At 46.2% G+C, this 23,964-nt stretch overlaps 2 protein-coding genes across 2 annotated transcripts in view; one reads left to right on the top strand and one right to left on the bottom strand.

Moving 5' to 3' along the window:
• Positions 1–23,964, bottom strand: part of LOC125428548 (zinc finger protein 420-like) — a 472,581-nt gene that overhangs the window by 2,326 nt on the left and 446,291 nt on the right. The window contains 3 exon segments of the mRNA XM_048488843.1: positions 7,891–7,949; positions 8,460–9,084; positions 9,469–9,555. Coding sequence (XP_048344800.1) covers positions 7,891–7,949; positions 8,460–9,084; positions 9,469–9,555 — 771 coding nt within the window.
• LOC125428603 (zinc finger protein ZFP2-like) overlaps positions 1–23,964 on the top strand; it is a 145,324-nt gene that overhangs the window by 78,332 nt on the left and 43,028 nt on the right. The gene's annotated exons all lie outside the window — the stretch shown is intronic.

Genomic DNA, 23,964 nt, shown 5'->3' with positions numbered 1-23,964 from the left:
AGCAGGACTTCCTGGTCACGTGGGAGGCCGATTTTGCGCCCCCCACGTGACTAGAACAGTGGCGCCCGGGGACAAGGGGTACCCCTTGTCCCTAGGCAGATACGCCACTGCCTCCTTGTTCCCCCCTGACAGATGCTGCGTCAGTTTCCCCGGCGAGCCTCAGTTCGATTTCCCTGCAAAGTGCGGCAAAAGGGAAGGCAGGATTCGAACCCGCTTCTCCATTCCAGCTGATGCTCCTTCTTGCCTCCAAAGAGGGGTCCTGAGGTTCAGAAGAGGAGGGAAACTAAGAAGGAGCCAAGATGGATGCAAAAGAATCTCATTAAACTTCAATTTTCCCATAGTTAGCATGGGTTTAGTTCACACTGTTAAGTCTTCTAAGGGAGGGAATTTAGTTAGCCCCTGTCCCTTTAAGACATTTCCCTCTTTACCCAGCAATCCCCTGTTTTAGCTCTAGCCAGTCAGTCAGAGTGTAGCTGGAGACTGGAAGATTTGTGATGTACCCTGTTTTCCCGAAAATAAGACATCCCCTGAAAATAAAACGTAGTAGAGGTTTCGCTGAAGTGCTAAATATAAAGAATCCCCCCGAAAGTAAGCCGTTGCAAAGTTTTTGTTTGGAAGCATGCCTGTCAAACAGAACACCAGAGCATGCAGCTGTGAAGCGGAAAAATAAGACATCCCCTGAAAATAAGACATAGTGCATCTTTGGGAGCAAAAATTAATATAAGACACTGTCTTATTTCTGGGGAAACACGGTATGTGGTGGTCCGTAGAGCACAAGTTAAGGTTAACAGCAATTAGATTCAGACAAAGACTGAAGGAACTAAAAGGAAGCCAGACACAGTGGACTTTCTTGAAAGCAGCCATGAGAAGACACAGTCTACAGCTACAAATCTGTTCAAGACAAGCAAATACTCTGATTTAAACAGACCCAAGGGAGTAGTTAGGGTCTTAATCCTCTTAAGTAATAAACCTGTTGTTGAGCTGCTGAACCTGGCTTGTGTCTCCCCCACTCCGTTCTAGCCCAAGTACAGGGCACCAAAAACAGATTCCCTTGGGGGGCAGAACAATGAACACAACAGCTGTACAACAATTAAAAATAAACCATAGTGGCTATGAATATAGCACAACTCAGATATACAGATTCTGCAGTGGCCTTCAGGAAAGGCACTCAGAACAATAACAGATACCAACAGTGAGCAGCAATTAAGGGGGTGCGAGTGGGACGCTGCAGGTCTTTCTCCAGCTTGGGCCAGTAAGGAAATAGTCAATTCCTTCAATCAAGCTCTGGGTCGTCCCTCTCCTGTTGAAGGCCGGATTGATTCAAGGGAGTGTTTTAAACCACATTTTGCACCATAACTTAAGAGCCTGACAAACCCTTTTGTTATTCCGGGGCAAATTCTAATATTGTGCCAAAAGCAAAACATGTTGCACCTCAACCACTGACACTAAAGCTATGTCAACAGTTGAGGTGCAACGTGTTTAGCTTTTGGCACCTGATTGTAACGTTGCATCATTTCTGGCAAATTCTAATATGTCATTTACCCCTTGGGTCTACCACATACTGGAAGGAAATAATCAATTTCCTCAGTCAAGTTCTGGGCTTTCCCTCTCCTCCTACAAGCCAAACTGACCAAGGGGACGGAGCTCTTGCAGTTGCTAACATCTGAGCAAACTTACTAACCGTTCATGCTCAGTGAGCTCCTGCTCCCTGGGCCCTAAAGTCAAAACAATATATTTAATGGCAAAGGTTACACAAGGACTTGCTGGAGAAATCTAATTTCCCCTATTGCCCTAGGAGCAGCAGTGGCGTAGGAGGTTAAGAGCTCGTGTATCTAATCTGGAGGAACCGGGTTTGATTCCCTGCTCTGCCACCTGAGCTGTGGAGGCTTATCTGGGGAATTCAGATTAGCCTGTACACTCCCACACACGCCAGCTGTGTGACCTTGGGCTAGTCACAGCTTTTCAGAGCTCTCTCAGCCCCACCTCCCTCACAGGGTGTGTGTTGTGAGGGGGGAAGGGCAAGGAGATTGTCAGCCCCTTTGAGTCTCCTACAGGAGAGAAAGGGGGGATATAAATTCAAACTCTTGTTCTTCTTCTCTTCTTCTGAACACCCCCTCAGCATCTCTGCATTTACAGATTCCTTCCTTCATTTTAGGATTGCCAACATCTAGGTAGAGTCTGGAAATTTCCTGGAACCACAACAGATCTCCTAACTATAGATGTCACTTCCCCCTTAGGCTGGCCAGTTCCAGGTTGGGAAAATCTTGGTGATTTGGGGCTGCAGCCTTGGAAGGGTGAAGTCTGAGAAGTGACCTCAGCTGGATGTAAGCTCATGGAGTCCAGCCCCCAGAGCAGACATTTTATCCAGAGGAATAGATCTCTGTCAGCTGGAGATCCTTGTATTTCCAAATGATCTCCAGCTTCAACCTGGAGGTTGGCAACTCTAGTTCCCCTGGGGAAAATAGCTGCTTTGGAGGGTGGAGTGCCTGGCGTTATACCCTCCTGAGATCCCTCTCCTCCTCAAACCCCACCTTCCACAGGCTCCTGGTCCTCAAATCTCCAGGAATTTCCAAAATGGAGTGACTAGCCCAGTGGTGGCGAACCTATGGCACTCCAGATATTCATGAACTACAATTCCCAATTGGCCATGTTGGCAGGGGCTGATGGGAATTGCAGTCCATGAACATCTGGAGTGCCATAGGTTCGCCACCACGGGAGTAGCCCAAGGTTACCCAGCAGTTTACCTGAGTAGGAGCAGGGAAACAAATCCTGTTCACCAGATAAGAGTGAACACCCTCAAGTGGAGCAGTGGGGAATCAAACCAGGTTCTCTAGATTACAGTACTCCAGTGTTAACCACTGCACTCCTTGCATCTGTCAGCATTGTGGTGTTCTGCTGGTTTGTATAACACCTGCTTGCTCCTATTTTCAGTTCTTTCTTGCACTTCTAAATCACTCCAACATCCTGTTTGAACTGTCTGGAGCTCTTAAGAAAGGACTGCCGTTGTTTCCTGCCTTTTTTTTCCGTCAGTGAGTTCTTTTCCAGCTTTTTTTAAAACGGAGATGATCACTGCAGCGCAATAGCACTATAGCAATCAAACGTATACCAATGCTTGTGATATAGAAATTCAGTGTTATATCAGTAGCATTTGGATCTATGTTGTTGCTATGACAGTATGACACTATAATGCTCATCTTAGAACCATTTAAAAAGTGTGTCAGAACATGCTGGCTAAACAACAGTGATGCATTTTGGACTGACCAGAATGCTTCAGAGATCGCTCATACTGAAATGAGCTGTTTGATGCCCATCCCTGTATTGCTTTACTCAGAGGCAGGCCAACCACAGATGATATCCAGTTTAGAACAGCAATCTGAACAGGGACAGAGTGTGGCATGCATTCACTTGTCCTGGGCCTTTCCATCTTGCTTTCAGGCAGTCCTTCTTTTGAAATGCCTTAAGAACATAAGAACTAGCCTGCTGGATCAGACCAGAGTCCATCTAGTCCAGCATTCTGCTACTCGCAGTGGCCCACCAGGTGCCTTTGGGAGCTCACATGCAGGATGTGAAAGCAATAGCCTTCTGCTGCTGCTGCTCCTGAGCACCTGGTCTGCTAAGGCATTTGCAATCTCAGATCAAGGAGGATCAAGATTGGTAGCCAGAGATCGACTTCTCCTCCATAAATCTGTCCAAGCCCTTTTTAAAGCTATCCAGGTTAGTGGCCATCACCCCCTCCTGTGGCAGCATATTCCAAACACCAATCACACGTTGCGTGAAGAAGTGTTTCCTTTTATTAGTCCTAATTCTTCCCCCCAGCATTTTCAATGAATTAACAAGGACCTGGAGGCTGTAAGTGTCCCCACACAGGATTGGGAGAAACAGCTTCTCTCACCTAAGAATGGACAGACTTAAACACATTTGTTAATCCTTTACAGTAGTTAAAGACCTTGTCATGCAACTGAGACAGGTCCTGCAGCACCGATATGAACATTCATTGGGAAACCCACGATCCCTTCAAAAGGGGCCAAGTGTGAGGTTTCCTTGGGGTACCACCTTGGATTTCTGGTTCTGGTGGGTTTTCCGGGCTGTGTGGTCGTGGTCTGGTGGGTTTTGTTCCTAATGTTTCACCTGCATCTGAGGCTGGCATCTTCAGAGGTGTATCACAGAGAAAAGTTTGTTTCACACTGTGTCTAAGTGAGAAGGGAAAGTTTAGTGTGGTATTGTCCATGTCCCAGGGTGGGGAACCATTGGCTTAACCATCCTGAAAAATCTGCAGTTGCAGAACATGTGTTAAACAAAACTGGACATAATATTTTATTTGAGAACACTAAAATTCTGGACAATTCAGAAGCTTACTATGTCAAACTGCACAGGGAGGCCATTGAAATTCACAAACACCAGGACAACTTCAAGAAGAAAGAAGAGACGTTCAAAATTAGCAAAGCCTGGCTCCAAGTACTTAAAAAACGGACTGATAATCCCACCCGCAATACAATGCACTCAACCACACCTTTGCATAGCAAGTTCCACCTAAACACCGCCACGGAGATTTATTATTGTCTAAAGACCAGACTATATGATGATGAATACCAATTTCTCCCGAGTATAGCGCAAAGCTCTTGCTCCCCCTGTACTTTGGGATTATACCCCAAAAGTCTAGTCCTGCTGTATATTTAGAACAGCTTGTCAATTATAAATGTAGATGGGTCATGACTAGAGCAAAGTGCAACTCTTTCCCTTCAGTCTATCTTCAAGGTCATTTCCTTAACTTCCCACAAAGTGAGCGTTGTTGTCGGTTTTGTCCCTATACAATGGACTCAATTTCCCATATTCTGCTTCATTGTTCGAAGCATAATAACATCAGAACGGACTTGAGAGCTTTAGTGCCATCAGGATTTATGCTTCTTTCTGACAAATTAAAAATGTTTAAGCTCCTGAACAATTCTAATGCAGAAATCTCGGAAGCAGTTGCTACATTTTTAATTCGTGTTTTACAAGATTTGTAACAGTGATCTTTTTAATGTATCTGGAATGTTCGATATTTCCTGGATGTTATGCCTAATAAAGATTTTTGGATTGGATTGGAACTTTAAAATTGCATTTCCATTACAATAATACCATGTTGCATTTATGAAATAATAGAACCACAAGTAAGAAAAATGCTTATGTTATATTATTGGTTTCAAAGCTGAATAACAAACCAGTATGATTTTGATTATTACAAGTGAAAGAATTTGCAAAACTCTGGTTTCTTTGTGTTTGCATACAACTGAAGAATTGGGGGAAACTTGTTTACAAGAACACCCAGACGACTGTAGTGTGGCTTGGGTCATGGAAGGGCACTTGAGTTTGACCTAACATTACAAAACACTTCTAAATCTGCCAGGACTTAGAAGGGAATACTATGTGTTTCTGCAAAACAAGTCATGCCAGACTTGTTTTACTCTCTTAAGTAACCACTTGACAATGCTACTATTAGATGGATTAATGAGCACCCTTTGAGTTCAGTCAATCAACCAATTACAAATCCATCTAGTAGTAGCATTGTCTACTCCACATTTCACTAGGTTACTTAAGAGAACATTATGGGGCATCTTGTCAAAAGCTTTAATAAAATCAAGGTATGCTATGTCCACAGCATTTCCTTCATCTACCAAAAGATGAAGGGGAGGAGAACACATGAACCATTTTAGGTCCCTGCTGGGGGAAAAGGTGAGTTATGATGTTTGTTTAAAACAAAATGTTGGATACAGTTTGGCAGTCTGAGGATTTATCTGGTATCTCTCCAGTGTGGATATGATGATGCATTCGAAACTGTGTTCTTCAAGTAAAACTTTTCCTGAACTCCAAGCATTTACATGGTTTCTCCCCAGTGTGGATTCCCCAGTCAATAGTTAGACTGTCAAATCGGGCAAAGACCTTTCCATATTCAAAGCACTTAAATGGCTTCGCCTCAGTTTAGGTACCTTAACGGACCCGAAGTGCTCAACTATTAGCAAAGCTCTTTCCACGCTCCAAGCATTTCTGTTCTTTCTCCCCAGTGTGGATACGTCAGTGAGCAGCAAGGTGTCCAGTATGAACAAAACTGTTTTAGCAATCCAATCCTGTGTGGATGCAATGATGGGCTATACGTGTTGAACTTTGAGTAAATTTCTTTCCATGCTCCAAGCTTTTATATGGCTATTCCCCAGCATGGATACGTTGATGGACAGTAAGCTGTGAACTCCGAGCAAACTTCTTTCCACACTCCAAGCATGTATATGGTCTCTCACCAATGTGTATACGTTGATGGACAGGAAGATGTGAACTGCATGGAAAGCTCTTTCCACAATCTGAGCATTTATATGGTCTCTCACAAGTGTGAATACTTTGATGGACACCAAGGCGTGAACTCTGAGCAAAGTTCTTTTCACAATCCGAGCATTCATATGGCTTCTTTGGAGGTTTTTAAGCGGAGGCTGCGTGCTCCTGCATTCCATAGGGTTGAACGGAATGGCCCTTAGAGTCACTTCCAACTCTATGATTTCATGATTCTCTGATTTTTGCTAGTGTGCAAACGTTGATGAGCAGTCAAGTTTGAACGCGAAGCAAAGCTCTTTTCACAATCCGAACATTCATATGGTCTCTCACCAGTGTGCGTACGTTGATGGACAGTAAGGTGTGAACGCGAAGCAAAGCTCTTTTCACAATACGAGCATTTATATGGTCTCTCACCAGTGTGCGTACGTTGATGAGCAGTCAGGTGTGAACGCGAAGCAAAGCTCTTTTCACAATACGAGCATTTATATGGTCTCTCACCAGTGTGGATTCGTTGGTGGGAGCGAAGCTGTGAGCTGCATACAAAGTTTTTTCCACACTCCAAGCATATATGTAGTCCCTCTCCAGTGTGGATACGTTGATGGACAGTAAGCTGTGAACGCAGAGGAAAGCGCTTTTCACAATTTGAGCATTTATATGGTGTCTCACCAGAGTGCATACGTAGGTGAACAGCAAGGTTTGAACTCTGAGCAAAGCTCTTTCCACAATCCAAGCATTTATATGGTCTCTCACCAGTGTGCAAACGTTGATGGACAGTAAGCTCTGAACTCCGAGTAAAGCTTTTTCCACACTCCAAGCATTTATATGGCTTCTCGCCAGTGTGGATACGTTGATGAGAACTCAGGTGTGAACGCGAAGCAAAGCTCTTTTCACAATACGAGCATTTATATGGTCTCTCACCAGTGTGGATTCGTTGGTGGGAGCTAAGCTGTGAGCTGCAAACAAAGTTCTTTCCACACTCCAAGCATATATGTAGTCCCTCTCCAGTGTGGACACGTTGATGGACAGTAAGCTGTGTACGCAGAGGAAAGCTCTTTTCACAATCCAAGCATTTATATGGTCTCTCACCAGAGTGCATACATTGATGGACAACAAGGTGTGAACTCTGAGCAAAGCTCTTTTCACAATCTGAGCATTTATATGGTCTCTCACCAGTGTGCATACGTTGATGGATAGTAAGCATTGAGAGCATGGCGAGGCAAAGCACTTTCCACACTCAAGCATTTATAACGGCTACCATGGCCAGTGTCAAATGCGTTGATGAACAGTCAGGTGTGAGCAGCGAAACAAAGCTCTTTTCTAATCTGACATTTATAGCAATTCTCTCATCACCAGTGTGGAATCGTTGGTGGGAGCTAAGCTGTGAGCTGCATACAAAGTTTTTTCCACACTCCAAGCATATATGTAGTCCCTCTCCAGTGTGGATACGTTGATGGACAGTAAGCTGTGAACGCAGAGGAAAGCTCTTTTCACAATCCAAGCATTTATATGGTCTCTCACCAGAGTGCATACTTTGATGGACAACAAGGTATGAACTCCTAGCAAAGCTCTTTTTACAATCTGAGCATTTATATGGCTTCTCACCAGTGTGCATACGTTGATGAGCAGTCAGGTGTGAACGAAAACCAAAGTTCTTTCCACACTCCAAGCATATATGTAGTCCCTCTCCAGTGTGGATATGTTGATGGACCATAAGGTGTGAACTCCGAGCAAAGCTCTTTTCACATTCTGAGCATTTATATGGTTTCTCCCCAGTGTGTGTACGCTGATGGACAGTAAGGTGTGAACGCGAAGCAAAGCGCTTTTCACAATACGAGCATTTATATGGTCTCTCACCAGTGTGCGTACGTTGATGAGCAGTCAGGTGTGAACGTGAAGCAAAGCTCTTTTCACAATACGAGCATTTATATGGTCTCTCACCAGTGTGGATTCGTTGGTGGGAGCTAAGCTGTGAGCTGCGTACAAAGTATTTTCCACACTCCAAGCATATATGTAGTCCCTCTCCAGTGTGGATACGCTGATGGACAGTGGCTAATGAGAGCATGAGAGGAAAGCTCTTTTCTGAAATCAAGCAGTTATCACGGTCTCTCCACCCAGAGTGCATACGTTGATGGACAACAAGGTGTGAACTCCGAAGAAAGCTCTTTTCACAATCCGAGCATTTATATGGTCTCTCACCAGTGTGCATTCGTTGATGGATAGTAAGCTCTGAACTCCGAGTAAAGCTTTTTCCACACTCCAGGCATTTATATGGTCTCTCACCAGTGTGCATACGTTGATGGACAGTAAGCTGTGAACGCCGAGCAAAGCTTTTTCCACACTCCAGGCATTTATATGGTTTCTCCCCAGTGTGTATGCGTTGATGGACAATAAGGTGTGAACTCTGAGCAAAAGTTTTTTCACAATATGAGCATTTATATGGTTTCTCTCTAGTGTGGATTCGTTGGTGTCTAGTTAGGCGTGAACTGTTGACAAACCTCTTTCCACACTGCAAACATTTGTATGGTTTCTCTTCAATGTGTAGTTCCTGATGGCCAGGAATGTCTTCCTTCCAACCTAACCCCTTTCTATACTCCAAGGATTTATCAGATTTCTCCTCTGTATTAATTAGGCCATGTGTACCAAACACTTGAGATTCAGCACCCTGAGAAGCAGAGCATTCTTCCCCCCTCTGCCATTCTGTTCCAGTGTTTCTTTTCTGCTCTTCTTCATTAAATAGGTGGTGTTGTGCTTCTCCCTCCAACTTGTGCTGGGGACCATCAGGCTCTGGAATAAAGTGAAAAGATTGGTCAGACTATCAAGCAAAGCAAAATCAAAAACAGAAGGCTTTTAATTGCTCTTAATGGCAGAACATGACTCATTTAATGGAGAGACACATTCCGTCATGTATTTGTCAGATGTTGATGCTTCCTTGGAGGAAGGATGCTTTCTTAAGAGGAGGCTTCCATCAGAGACAAGGTGGCCCAGTGGAACCTCCATGTTCAGAAGCAGTCTCTCCATGAAGAGGGGTGCTTTGAATCTGCCCCTACTGTTGAGAATCTTTTAGGGAATCTATTTGACTACAGTGTCAAACCAGAGGCTGGACCAGAGGAACTTCTGGAAAATCTCTTTGTTTTTAAAGACTAATATACAAATGAAGTAGGCATCTACCTGCTGATTTCTCTGTTTCTTCTGTGTCTTGGGCAACTGGATCTTTCACTGGGCATATGGGTTCAGGTTTGGGAACCAGAAGTTGCTCTTTGGGGGAAAGAAATGGTCCAGTTACTTTGACACATTGCAACTCTATGAAATATTCACATTGTTAAAGCAGGCTAACTGAACCCCAGCAACTCATAATGGAAAAGGAGGAATCAAACTTGTGGAAGTCTTGGAAGATCTATGCAGTGGGAAGAGAGGGGAATTCTGCTTAAATCCAGCAGGATCCATCTACTGATCCTGATAATGGCCCAAGGTGTAGGAGAAGGGCACAACAAAGTTCAGCATAGGGAAGGAAAACCCTAGCTTAGAATGAGCCAACAGAACACAATATCTTGGGCCGCTTTCAAGGCAAGCAGGATCTGTCATCCCAGTCCATTTTTTTTAAATCCTAAAAGATCAATGCAGTGGGAAGAGAGGGAGATCTAGAAGGATCCACCTGCAGTTCCTGATAGTGACCCAAAGTGGAGAAGGGAGCAGGAAACATCAGCAGAGGGAAGGGAAGCCCTAGCCTACACACCAGGATCGTATCTTAGCCCCCTTCCAGGGGAAGCAGGAATGGACATCCCAGACTACTGTGGCTCTGACACACGGCATCTGCCTAAAAGCTTTTCTTCCTTGGAAGAGACCACATGGGAAAAGGCAGTGATGACCAAAAACTGCTACTAACAAACCAGAAATAATTTTTAAGACTTATAAATTTGTCCCTTTATTGAGGACATATTTTATACTACTCAGCCTCAGAAGACCTCAGAACGACATACACTGTCTTCACTTTCTCTCCAGCCCAGAACAGGGAAACAGAACCTGCTGAGCTGAATTCAAAAGACAACTGGAAAGCTAGAATTCAGCAAGTGAAGCTCATCATGATATGGAGACAAACATCATCTGCTAAATCCCATATTTTTCTTTATTTCTTGTTCAGGGCCCCAACAACAACAACAACAATCCCCTCATGGGCACCCCCTTGTCGTTGGGAAGGGGCTTGCGTGCTTCGATGATGTTGAGAGCTATGCTGGAGGTAGGGTATTCTACCGAAAGGGGCTCCCATGCCAGACAGGTCTCAACTGAGAAACCAGACTAAGGCCCCTTCCGCACATGCAAAATAATGCATTTTCAAACCACTTTCACAACTGTTTGCAAGTGGATTTTGCTATTCCGCACAGCTTCAAAGAGCACTGAAAGCAGTTTGAAAGTGCATTATTCTGCATGTGCGGAATGAGCCTAAGAGTGTCCACCAACCCATACAATATGGTGATACAAACGAAAAGTGTTATTCCTGCTTGCTTCGGTGGTAGCAGCGGGTGCTGGGGCATGGGGTCCCTGGGCATGCGTCGACAAGTGGGCTACAAGTGGACCAACCATCCAAAAGAAAGTAGGATCGTGTGGAAGAAAATCGTGCCATCATGGCTTGTTACTACAACTCAGAGCCAGAAAAAAGAGGATACTTGAAGCGGATGTACGAACTGTGGAAACAGCGCTACCCAGATTCGAATATCACTGAGCAAAGACTGGCAGATCAAAGGCGATTCATCATACGGAATAAAGTGTTTACAGAGATAGAACTGTGACTTAGCCAGTCCCTTCAAAGCAAGTGATGGAGGAGTGAGGTTCATCTTTCTAATTGTGGATGATTACTCCCGCTATTCCTACTGCATATTATTGAAAACAAAAGCAGAGGCTTTTCCCCGTTTCAAAGTGGGTGCAAATGATAGAAAGAAGGTTCCCATATCAGTTGGCAAGCCTCCAAACTGACAGAGGAGGAGAGTTTATGGGCAAAGTTTTCCAAACCTGGTTGCAAAAGAAAGGGATTAGTCACAGGACAACAAATTCTTATTGTTTGGCAGAGAACGGGGTTGCTGAGAGACGTTTGGGTTTGGTTCAAAATATGCAGGATTGTTTACTTGCAGATGCGCAAGCACCTTTCCACTTGTGGGGGGAGGCAGTGCTGGTTGCAATTCCCATCATAAACAGACTCTAACAACACTATGTGTGTGTGGTGTGGTGAACAGTAGTGGGAATGTTGGTTGCTGAAAGCTGGAGAGCGGAGAAGCGGAGAGCAAAGTGAAACTGTACAGCACTGTAAATATTTTTCTGCACCAAGAGATAAAGTCTTTCTTTGCTAAGGAGACTTGTGCTGTTTGTTTCTTTCTCCTGGGCAAACTGGTGGGCAGCTTCCAGTGGGTTTATTTTGCTGCACTAACAATAAAACCAACAACAAGGAGTGATAAAACATAATACAACAATATAAATCAAAAGTGCATTAAAATCCATTAAACCAGTAGCAGAATCATAGATGAACCATATTTAGGATGGCGTCCGAACCCCCAAACTCCCTACCTCCTGCCCCGCACCGGAGGGGATCAGCAGATCCCTGCAGCTAGTAATCAGATGGTACATGGGGCAATTCGCGGCTAGCCTCCCCAAAGACCCTGTGGAACAGCTCAGTTTTGCAGGCCCTGCAGAACTCACCAAGGTCCCGCTGGGCCCTAACAGCTGGAGGAAGAGTGTTCCACCAGGCAGGGGCCAGGGCTGAGAAAGCCCTGGTCGGGGTAGAGGCCAGCCGCATCATTGTGGCGCCAGAGACCACCAATAAATTTGCTAAACTGGGAAATACAGGGCAAGGTGGTCTCCTAGGTATGAGGGCCCCAGGCCGCGAAGGGCCTTAAAGGTCAACATCAACACCTTGAAGACGATCTGGAGTTTCACTGGGAGCCAATGCAAGTGGCGCAGCACGAGGGAGATGTGGTCCCAAACCGAGCCACCCGTAAGAAGGTGAGCTGTTGCATGTTGGACCAGCTTCAGTTTCCGGATCAGCCGCAAGGGAAGGCCCGCATAGAGTGAGTTACAATAGTCTAACCCGGAGGTAACTGTTGCATGGATCACCATGGCCAGGTCAGCCTGGGAGAGGTAGGGGGTCAGCCACGGGGCCTGACGAAGGTGAAGGAAAGGAACCTGGGTAACATGGGCCACCTGGGTCTCCGCAGAAAGAGATGAATCCAGGTGAACCCCCAGGTTGCGAACTGAAGAGGTCGGTGTCAGAGAGACCCCTTCCAGCACCGGCAGCTGGAAATCCCCATCCCCCACACCCCAGCCAGAGGATCTCCATCTTTGATGGATTAAATTTTAACCTGCTCTGCTTCAGCCCTTCTGCCCCTTCCACCCCACAGTGATCCTCCTCAGTTCCCATGGGAAACTGTAACGTCATTGAGGCAAGGAAATGTCTTTCTGAACTTCATACAAAGCATATTGAGGGACCTCTACAAATATTATTGCTATTCTTTAAAATAATCATTTCCCTGGTTGCTCTGAAAAGCCCAAGGGGAGGCTTTGTTGACAACTCATAAACTCAGGGAGACCAATCGTGCTCCTGCCCTCCTTTCAGTGTATTTTCACCTATACTCAACATTTTGTTTGCCCTGAGGAACAATGAACTCACTCTATTCTCAACGGGAAGTCAGGAGGAGGCCCTTTCTCCTCTATCGTGTTCCTTTTCATTAACAAACCAATATTTGAGCTTCCAGATACAGAGGGACTCCAGTATGTATGCAGAAACTACTCCCTTGACTGCATTTAGACCTTCTACATTCCCCTGCCGAGAGTATCCATGGCCCTTATTGGTAGTGGTGGAAAGTGCTGTCAAACTGTGGCTGACTTACAGCAACACCGCAGGGTTTTTAGCGAAGAAACAGAATGAGGCAGCTTCCCATGGCTTTCTTCCACGTGGTGACATTGGTCTTTTTTGGTGGTCCCCCATTCAAGTACAAATCTGGACCGACCTGCCTCAGCTTCTAACTGCGGATGAGACTGGGCAAGCCCGGGCCATCCAGGTCAGAGATGGGGGCTGTTCTTAGAAGGAAGGACTTCTGCCTTCACTATGTGCGAATCAAGGGAAAAGAGAGCCTTACCCAGAGAGGCCACATTCTGACGATTGTCCTCCATGACTTGCTTGTGAAGCCTTCTCTGGTCTGGATCCAGCAGAGCCCATTCCTCCTCAGAGAACTGAATAGAAACATCCACAAAAGTCACCAGACCCTGAAAAGAGAAACAAATACATAAAATGTAAGAATTATTTCCTAAGGACAATCCAAAAGGAACAATCAGATGTTGATGTCCATGATTTAAACCTCCATCAGATGTTTTCATTTGCTACCTAGTGAGGACTGATAATAGACAGAGGGAAGATTCTCCCAGGCCAAGGGAGGTGGGGAGAGGCCCCTGGGGCAAGGCCCAGAGTTCCACACTTACCCCAGCAGGTTGCATGGAAGATGCTTCCTCTCCACCCCCAAAAGCTAGCAAAGAATGTACGGCACCACCTGGAATGATAAAAAAGTGAATGGAAAATGTTTTTTGAGGAGGAGAGGAATAAGGTCCTCTCTGTCTTGGCTCATGATGGCAACTATCCTTGTGTCCAAATTTGGGCTAATTTTCTGATTCCATGCTTTTGCCAAATACAATCTTGGGATGGTTATCAGTTATCAATCTTGGGATGGTTATCAATCTTGGGATGGCTACCACCCGGCTTTCGGATTGTCCAGAATTCAAGAATTACGAGGAAGAACTAAGAAATGCAAGAAACAAGCTCTTGGAATCACAGAGTTGGAAGCAGTGGCATACCTAGGCAAACTGGAGCCCTGGGCAAAACCTGATTCCCGCCCCCCCCCCACATGGGCGGCCATCCTCCCCCACCGTGACCAAACAAAGAGTTATGGTCCCTCAAAAGGGTAGCCCCATCTCCTTAGCAAAGAATGTGGGATGGGGTACCCCCTTTGAGGGTCCATAACTTTGGACCCCCTAAACCAAACTGCACCAAACTTTGGGGGTACCATAAGGACAGTTTCCAGATGATACCCTGAAATTTTGGTGCTGATATGTCCAAGAATGCGCCCCCTGCAGGAACATCCCAGAAATTTGCCCAAGAATCTTTGTTCTGCATTGAGTTTTCTGTATTGCTGTCAATGGGGGTTTCAGGCTGAGGGGGGCACATTTCTGAATGCACAGTCTCAAAACTTTCAGGGTCTCATCAGGAGACATCCCTGATGATACCCCCCAGGTTTGGTGCAGTTTGGTTCAGGAGGGCCAAAGATTATCGGACCCCTCCAGAGCACAGCCCCCATCCTCCCTGTGGCTCCCATTGGAAACAATGGGGGATAGGGGCACCCCCTTTGGGAGTCCATAACTTTGGACTCCTTGAACCAAACCTCACCAAACTTGGGGAGTAGCATAAGGACAGTCTCCTGATGATATTCTGAAATTTTGGTGCTGATATGTCTAAAAACCTCACCCCCTGTAGGCACCAATGTCCTGGTGCAAAAAAAATTGGTAATGGTGGAGTGGCCGCCCATGGGGGGGGGGGGGGGGGGGCATCCAACTCAGGTTTTGCCCAGGGCTAGTTTGCTGGGGAGCTGCCTCATTCTGCCCCTGCACCATCAAGGGTACAGTGTCAAGATAGCAGCATCAACATTTCAGAGTATCTTCGTGAGACCCTACTGATGATACCACCCAAGTTTGGTGAAGTTTGGTTCAGGGGGTTCAAAGTTATGGACCCTCAAAGGTGTAGCCCCCATCTCCTATTAGCTCCCATTGGAAACAATGGGGGATGGGGGAACTCCCTTTGGGAGTCCATAACTTTGGACTCCCTAAACCAAACCTCACCAAACCTGGGTGATATCATCAGGAGAGTCTCCCGAAAAATCCCTGAAATGTTTGTGCTGCTAGCCTAAAAACTGCACCCTCTGCAGGCCAAAAACAGAAAAACACTGAAAATACAAAAAAACCCACAAATGAACCTGCAGTTTTTGCGCCCCCCCCCCCCCACGTGGCGCCCTGGGCAACTGCTCACTTTGGCCAATGGGAGGAATGCCTCTGGTTGGAAGGGGCCATAAAGGCCATCCAGCCCAACCCCCGACTCAATGCAGGATCAGCCTAGGTTACCCCAGACAAGTGTTTGTCCAGCTGCTGCTTAAAGGAGGAGTTCACGACGCCCCTAGGTAGCTGATTCCACTGTTGCCAACTCTTACTGTAAACAATTTTTACCTAATATCCAGGTGGAACCTTTCCACCGGTAATTTAAGTCCATCATTATGAGTCCTGTTCTGTCAGGGGGATGCATACCTGAGCAAACGAAATGCACTCTTAAAAATATGTAATCATCAGATATTACCCTGCCATCTGTGAATTCTTTCCTTGATCTATGCTTTATGGATTTGCATGTTTTGTAGTAAACTAGGCACCCCCTGCATTCTCTGTCCCGTGAGAAAAAAATTATGACTGTATACCAGGTGGCTCCAGCACTATCTGTTGCAGACCTTGGGGTAGTCTCGGTTCCAAAGGCTGCCTCTGGGAAGTTGGGAGGAGGGATCTGTTAGGGAATATATGGAGCTGCAAATGCCAGTTTCTTTACAACTGGCTTTGCCAAGTATGGCACTTGAGTACCTCATCAATAAACGGTGCTGATTGATACTTCAGCCTCCGTTTATTGGCTTAAGATTCCGAGACCTAACAACGTGGGATCCACTGCTGAGTAGTAGTATGTGTGAACAAGAGTGGACAATAAGAGCAGCCAATGTGACGTGGGGACAAAAAAGGCCAACACGATCTTGGGACGTATCAAGAGGTCATGGTCTTGTTGCACACTGCATTGGTCAGTCCTCACCTGGAGTATTACATACAATTCTGGAGGCCTCACTTCAAAAAATAACGTCAACAGAAGGGAACCAGTGGACAGGAGAGCGAAAAGGATGATTTGGGGCCTTGAGATGAAGCCCTATGAGGAAACGCTGAGGGACTTGGGCATGTTTAGTTTGGAGAAGAGGAGACTGAGGGGGCACGTGATCACTGTGTTGAAATATTTGAAAAGGCTGTCATTTAGAGGAGGGCATGGAGCTGTTCCTATGGACAGAAGAGGGTATGTTAGGTCTTGGAACCTTAAGACAATAAATTGAAGTATCAATTGTTTATTGTTGAGGCATCAAAGCGAAAGCCAGTTATAAAGAAACTGGCATTTGCAGACTCATATCATTCTTCAGATGCTGGAGTGGAGCATCTTTCCACACAGCATTAGAGTGTGTGTGTGTGGGGGGGGTGTCAAATCACTCCACCTACCATCAAGGAGGAAAACGAGAGAGAAAGACACCCATCTAGATCTTACCTGGAAAAGTTGCTTTGTGGTAACCCTCCGGTGTGATCCTCTGCTGCACCTGAAATAGAAATGGAGAGCTGAGAAGGAGGAGATTATGAGAAAAGGAAGAGGGAACAAACTAGGGTGGGTTCCAGGAAGTTGGGATAATCCACATCGATTTAGAGAGGAGCCTTGATCATATTTCATGCCCCGCCCTCCCACTACCTTGATGAATCCCCCTCACCAGCTGGTCCTGATTCTTGTCCTCTGCCTGGCTCAAGAGGAAGCCTTCTGCCAGGGCCACCGCCTGGGAACTGGACTCCGGCCTGCATTCTCTGACCCAGTTCCCCATCTCCAGGGGCAGGACGGCCAGGAACTGCTCCAGGATCACCAGGTCCAGCATCTCCTTCTTGCTGTGCCTTTCTGGATTCAGCCATTGGCGGCAAAAATCGTGGAGTCGGCTGCAAACCTCTCGGGGTCCCTCGGCCTCCTGGTAGCAGAACTGCCTGAATTTCTGACACTGTACATCTGGGGGGAGGACACTGGTGTTTCCCAGGCTCTTCTTCATGGTTTCTTCCCACAATTCTCTTCTGCTTCCAGCCTTGGATTCATCAAGGCCTTCTCTTGATTCAGGGACCGCTGAGTCCGGCTCTCCCCTCATCCTCCCTTACTCTCCAAAAAGCTTCTAACTGGACCAAAAGGTCACCTTCCTCCTCTGTTAGATTCTTCTGTGCAGGCAAGTGCTGCTTCCGTGACCTCCTGCAAAGCAAAGACTGATTTTGACATAGAAATTTCATAAGCCATACTAACACGCATATATGTGGCATTTCCATCAGAAGAAATGAGCTCTGATCCATGGGAACTTACACTAGAATCAAGGGTGTTAATCTTCTGGACTTTGGTTTCATGTTGCTACAACAGATCAGCAATGAAAAGAGTGAATAAGTAGCAAAGGAAGTAATGTAGTGATTAGAATGTCAGACCATGTCCAGGAGACACAGGTTCGTATCCCCACCCTGCCATGCAAGCTAGCTGGGTCTCCTTAAGCTACTAACACACTGTCTGGCTGATATGCCTTTCAGTGGTCTTGTGAGGAGAAAGCAGAGAAGTGGTCCCTAATGGAGCAAAAAAGAGGGATATAAATATGATTTAAATAAAGATGAAAAGCAGGTTCAAGAGAGCAGAAGATCACAGAAGCAAATTAGCAGGTTCCCATTTTTTCTGACTTTCCGCCTTCCAGAGATCAAGCAGAAAGGCTGTCTAAAAAGGTCATCCACTACTTAATAAAAATGTTAGTAAACTTCAAAGGAAAGCTTCCCGCTGCATTCATGAACCAGAGAACCCCTCATGGGAGCAGGGTTATCAATTCACACAGCAGTTGGGAAACTGGAAACAGGGGATAAGAAACAGGATAGAGCCACTTGGGAGTCCCAGAAGCTCCGAATGGTCCCAATCCTGCTGCAAGCAATGCAGAGAAGGTCCAAACAGAAGCTGAGCTTCTTCATGGAAACCAGCAGAGCTGCAGAAGAAGAAAAAGGAAGGCCTGATTTTGAACCTGAAGGGCTCCAATTCCTCGACTGTGCAGACGAGGAATCTAAATATAGCAACAAGTTTGGACACCAGCGTATGCCGAGTGACCACGAGGATTTTGAAGGGTCCCTTTTAATGGAGTTGATGGTGCTGTGGCTGGATTTTTTATGCTGCATTTTGATTAATAACTGTCCGTCTTTTAGGTTTTCATTAAGTTCTGCTCTTTGAGCTCCTCAGGCAGGTTCCCTGGGGAGGTTCCACCCCACAAGTCCTGACCCTACCATGCAAGTGGCCCTGGCCCAGTGCCTAGCACTGCACAACTGCGCCACAGTTTTCCCAGGCAGAGTCTGCCAGGGGGAGGGAAAGCCAGCCTCCAGGCTGAGACTTGAGATCATTTGGAATTATGAGATCCGTTCCTCCGGAGAAAATGGTGCTTTGAGGAGTGGACTCTATGGCCTTATATCTAGCTGAAATAGCTTCCCTCCCCAAACTTTACCCTTCCAAGGCTCCACCCCCAACTTTCCAGGGAGCTGATTAGTTAAGTTCTGTAGTTAGGAGATCTGTTGTGGTTCCAGGAAATCTTCAGGCCCTGCCTAGATGTTGGCAACCCTAGAAGGGTAGAAGGAAGTGGGAAGATGCTAAAAGGGCATTCAGGAAATGGAAAACAATATTGATGCTACTGCTACTGTTTTATGCAGTGGCGAAGGAGGTTAAGAGCTCGTGTATCTAATCTGGAGGAACCGGGTTTGATTACCAGCTCTGCCGCCTGAGCTGTGGAAGCTTATCTGGGGAATTCAGATTAGCCTGTGCACTCCCACACACGCCAGCTGGGTGACCTTGGGCTAGTCACAGCTTCTCGGAGCTCTCTCAGCCCCACCCACCTCACTGGGTGTTTGTTGTGAGGAGGGAAGGGCAAGGAGATTGTCAGCCCCTTTGAGTCTCCTGCAGGAGAGAAAGGGGGGATATAAATCCAAACTCTTCTACTCTTCTTCTTATCATATTTATTGTTTTAATTGGATTATTTGATTTTTAATTGTATTGTATTATGTTTGATTGGGGTGTGAACCGCCCTGAGCCCTTCGGGGGTAGGGCGGTCTGTTAAATCGAATTATTATTATTATTATTATTATTATTATTATTATTATTATTATTATTATTATTATTATTATTACAAAACAGTTATACACAGCAAACAAGATCAATATGCTGGATTTTGTATTACATCACACGTCAGATACTTCCCAAGCATCTAGGACTGTGTGATGTATCGACGAATAATGCGTGCAGAGCCGAGTAGGGTGGCCTTTTGCAGCTGACATATGGTGATTTTGATTATTAATTATTATTAATTATTATTATTATTATTATTATTATTAAGTGTTCATGGGTTTGCATCTTCAGTAAGCCACAGCAGAACTGCGTCTTCAATAAGCCATAGCAGAAACCCAAGTTTCCTTTTCCAGTACAGCAAGAAAAAAACAGCTACCCTGCAGGACTTTTGGAACCGGACCAGCCCTACAACAACGCCAGGCTAATGCGAAGGAGGGTCACAAAATGCCCAGAGAGGTCATTTGGCTGCAGAGTTTGGAGGCAGCACCGAAGGCGCAGGAGGAGCCAAGAAGAGCAGAAGGCGCAGCGGAAACCGGAGGAGGATTCCCGGGAGAGCCCAGCGCAGCCTCCCGGCAAGGAGAAGAAAAGAGCAGCTGCCAGGGAGCAGGTTGGGGGAGGGGGAGGGGGAGGTTCTGCAACACGGAGCTCGAAGGTTAGTGTTCTGGCTTTCTGGGGGGGGGGTCTGGAAGGGGTGGACCCTGCAGGGCTTTTTGCAACACACCAGAGCCCTCCCTCCACCCCGGATGGTTCCCCTCTCCAGACCAGGGAGGTGCTTTGCAAAGGAAATCTGCTTTTATCACTTACTTGCTTCGCAAAAAAACCTCTCCAGGCGCTGCCCCCTCCGTCTTCCCCCAGTCTAACTGGGGACACCCAACTCTGGCGCAGCTATGGAGCCCGAAGAGACTGTGGAAAGAAACGTGATCATTTTGGTTGGTGCCGCTCTAGGAGTTCAGGCTCCTCCCCTTTAACCCTTAGATGGACTCTCTGCACCCGGCACCTCCTTGTTTCTCCCTGCCAGAAGTGCCTCTGTAACTTCCTTCTGTGGGTTCTGTGGGGCAGAACCTGGAATGAGTTGCAAAGAACCAAATTTAAACAACAAAATGGTTTACTTTTCTTTACAATTAACATTAAACATCAACATTTAACGTTACAATTCAAGGTCCTGTTCAGGTTGCATTTCAAGTCCTTCTATTTACAGTCTACTGATATTGCCAAGTCCAAATCTTCTTTGCAAGTTGGCTGGCTCCTGAAGACTCCAAGGGCTTGATGAACAGGTTGCAACATGATGAAGGTCTCCAGGAGAACTCTCACCCATTATAACCACAAAAGAAACCCTTAACAAGGTGTTAAGGGCTTATAGAAATCAAGGTCCGAGTCTGGTAGCCTTGTTCTTCTGCAAAAGAGCTCTTTCAGCCTCTCTGCTGCTCCGAGTCTCCACCCCTTACTGGTGCTTGTTCCTGCAGACCCATTCTGGAGCCCAACCCATTTCTGGGCATGGGGGGTTACCTCCACAGCTGACATTAGGATTGAGAGAGTTGGCTGCACCTCTCCTGCGTAGGTGGAGGTTCCCTTTAGTCACCATGGCTAGCAGCTTCTCCTCCATAGATGTTTCTAAATTCCTTTTAACTACAGAAAGGGGCAGGGGCGGTTGATACAGATGCAACTAGCAATACTGGAAAACAAAACCCCCAAATAGCATTCACTGTAATCCAATAAATCAAATCTAACATCTTGTTTCTTTTTTCAAGTATAAGCACAGGTCAAGGTCGAAATGTACAAATTTTGGACAGTATCAGCATTTGGACCTTGGCTTGAAGATAGTGATTACAAACTATGTAGGTGCATGACGTGACATAGAAGAGACTGTTTCTAGGGTCAAATCTTGGTTTCAAGGAACAAAAGAGAGCCATTAAAAGGGCAGGGGCGAACAATGGGGAAGGCTGGCCCATGACCCATTGGCAAAGGCTTCATGACCCACTTTCAATCCTGACCCACAGGCTGGGGAAAACTATCTCAGAACAACTTGCCAGAAACAGTTGTGGGCAGGGAACGAAAGGATCCCAGATGGGGAGGCACCTCTAGGGGGCAGGGATGCCAGCCTCCAGGTGGGACTTGGGGATCCCCCAGAATTACAGCTCATCTCCAGGTTTCAAGGATTGGGTCCCCTGGAGAAAATGGCTGCTTTGGAAGGTGGACCCTATAACATGTACCTGACAGTAATCCTCAAAGTTTCCCAGCCTAGATCTGGGGAAATCTTTTGCCCCATTTCCTGTTTGTGGCCAGGGGGAACCAGACATCCATACTGTCTGGAGGCAGGCACCCAAAGAAGTCTTGTCTTGGGAAGGAGCAGTACAGCCGATGTCTGGAACATCTTTGTTTGGCTCAAGACAGTGAGCCCAGCCAGAAACCTCTCTGCATCCTCCACACCATTCTTAGGGAACGGCAGGTGGTGAGCAGTAGGTTCAATAAAAAATAAAACATATTTCATATAAGAACATAAGAACAAGCCAGCTGGATCAGACCAGAGTCCATCTAGTCCAGCTCTCTGCTACTCGCAGTGGCCCCCCAGGTGCCTTTGGGAGCTCACTTGCAGGAGGTGAAAGTGTAACCCCCATGCCCAGAATGGGTTGACCCAGTAAGGGGGTGGAGACTCAGAGCAGCAGAAAGGCTGCAAGAGCTCTTTGCAGAAGACAAGGCTACCAGACTCAGACCTTGATTTCTATAAGCCCTTAACACCTTGTTAAGGTAATTGCAATATTGTTGGGAACTACTGGGAAGGTAGTTGTTGTTTTTGCTATGTTGTAAATGTTGGAGTTTATTGTTTCAGGGTTTCCTTTTTGTGGTTGTCATGGGTGAGAGTTCTCCTGGAGACCTTCATCATGTTGCAACCTGTTCATCAAGCCCTTGGAGTCTTCAGGAGCCAGCCAACTTGCAAAGAAGAATTTGGACTTGGCAATATCAGTAGACTGTAAATAGAAGGACTTGAAATGCAACCTGAACAGGACCTTGAATTGTAACGTTAAATGTTGATGTTTTAAAAGTGTTAATTGTAAAGAAAAGTAAACCATTTTGTTTGTTTAAAAATTGTTGTTGCAACTCATTCCAAGTACTGCCCCACAGAACCCACAGTTAGAGGTTACAAAAGCAATGGCCTTTTGCTGCTGCGGCTGTTGCTATTCATAGACATGAGACCTTGTTCCAGGTTTCCTCCGGGCCAATATTTCCAAGATGCTCTTCCAAGTCCTGGGAACACGCTTAAGAACATAAGAACATAAGAACATGCCAGCTGGATCAGACCAAAGTCCATCTAGTCCAGCTCTCTGCTACTTGCAGTGGCCCACCAGGTGCCTTTGGGAGCTCACATGCTGGAGGTGAAAGCAAGGGCCTGCTGCTGCTGCTGCTCCCGATCACCTGGTCTGCTAAGGCATTTGCAATCTCAGATCAAAGAGGATCAAGATTGGTAGCCATAAATCGACTTCTCCTCCATAAATCTGTCCAAGCCCCTGTTAAAGCTATCCAGGTTAGTGGCCATCACCACCTCCTGTGGCAGCATGTTCCAAACACCAATCACACGTTGCGTGAAGAAGTGTTTCCTTTTATTAGCCCTAATTCTTCCCCCCAGCATTTTCAATGGATGCCCCCTGGTTCTAGTATATAATTGAATTTTATTTTATGCCCCCTGGTTCTAGTATAGAATTGAAAACATTGGTTTTATTCTTTTCTATATATGCATGTATTTAGGTGGACACATTTCTGTTGGGTAGAATTTCTTTTTAGGTTTTCTTTCAGCAACTTGCAAATTGATTCCCTCCCTCCCTCCCTTCCAACAATAGCCCCGGTTCTCCACCCTCAAAGGACAATGAACTCATTGAACTGTTGTAACCCCGGAAGACTGGGCCCCGGCTCGGCTGGGGCGGGACCCCCAAGCAATGGGCGCAGCCAGGCAGCCCCCTACAGACTCTCCCAAGCACCCAAGATAAAGAGGTTTTTTTTCCCGCCTCAAGTTTCCCGCCGCTGCGAAGTCTCGTTGGTAGCGAAAGTATCGCGAGACTTCGCCAGTTTTCATTCATTGTCTTCTGAGCATCTTGCGTTGCGTTTCAGATTGTTTTTCTTTGTTCTTGACTGCCCTGTATTGTGTGTTTGATCGCCCTGTTTTATTGTAACCTTTGACTGAAAAGTCCTATTAAGAGCCCTGTGGGTTCCCCAGCCCTGCGTGGCTGCCCTAGCGAAAGTTATAGTAGAGATTCTTTGGCCTGACAGTAAAAGTATTTCCGTTGCAGAGTATGACGACTGAGGCTGAGATTAAGCTTGGGAGAGCCACTCTTATCTCACCTCGGTCCTGGGTCCTTTTCCCTCCTAATAACTCCAGGCCAGCTGATTTCTCAAAGATTTATTGTAAAAGTTCAAAACAAAGAAATAAACATAAATGCTTTTAGAGAACTTGACCAGCTGTATGCTTCTTGTGGATCTCTTGGGACCTCTAGCCAAGAGGTGCTTCTAGTGCAGGGGTAGGGAACCTGCGGCTCTCCAGATGTTCAGGAACTACAATTCCCATCAGCCTCTGTCAGCATGGCCAATTGGCCATGCTGGTAGGGGCTGATGGGAATTGTAGTTCCTGAACATCTGGAGAGCCGCAGGTTCCCTACCCCTGTTAATCTAGTGTGAGCATTTTGGGAGGAGAAGGCTGCGTG

The sequence above is a fragment of the Sphaerodactylus townsendi genome, linkage group LG03 (genome assembly GCF_021028975.2).
Source record: "Sphaerodactylus townsendi isolate TG3544 linkage group LG03, MPM_Stown_v2.3, whole genome shotgun sequence".
Lineage (NCBI taxonomy): Eukaryota > Metazoa > Chordata > Lepidosauria > Squamata > Sphaerodactylidae > Sphaerodactylus > Sphaerodactylus townsendi.
This window is presented reverse-complemented; position numbering and strand designations above follow the sequence as displayed.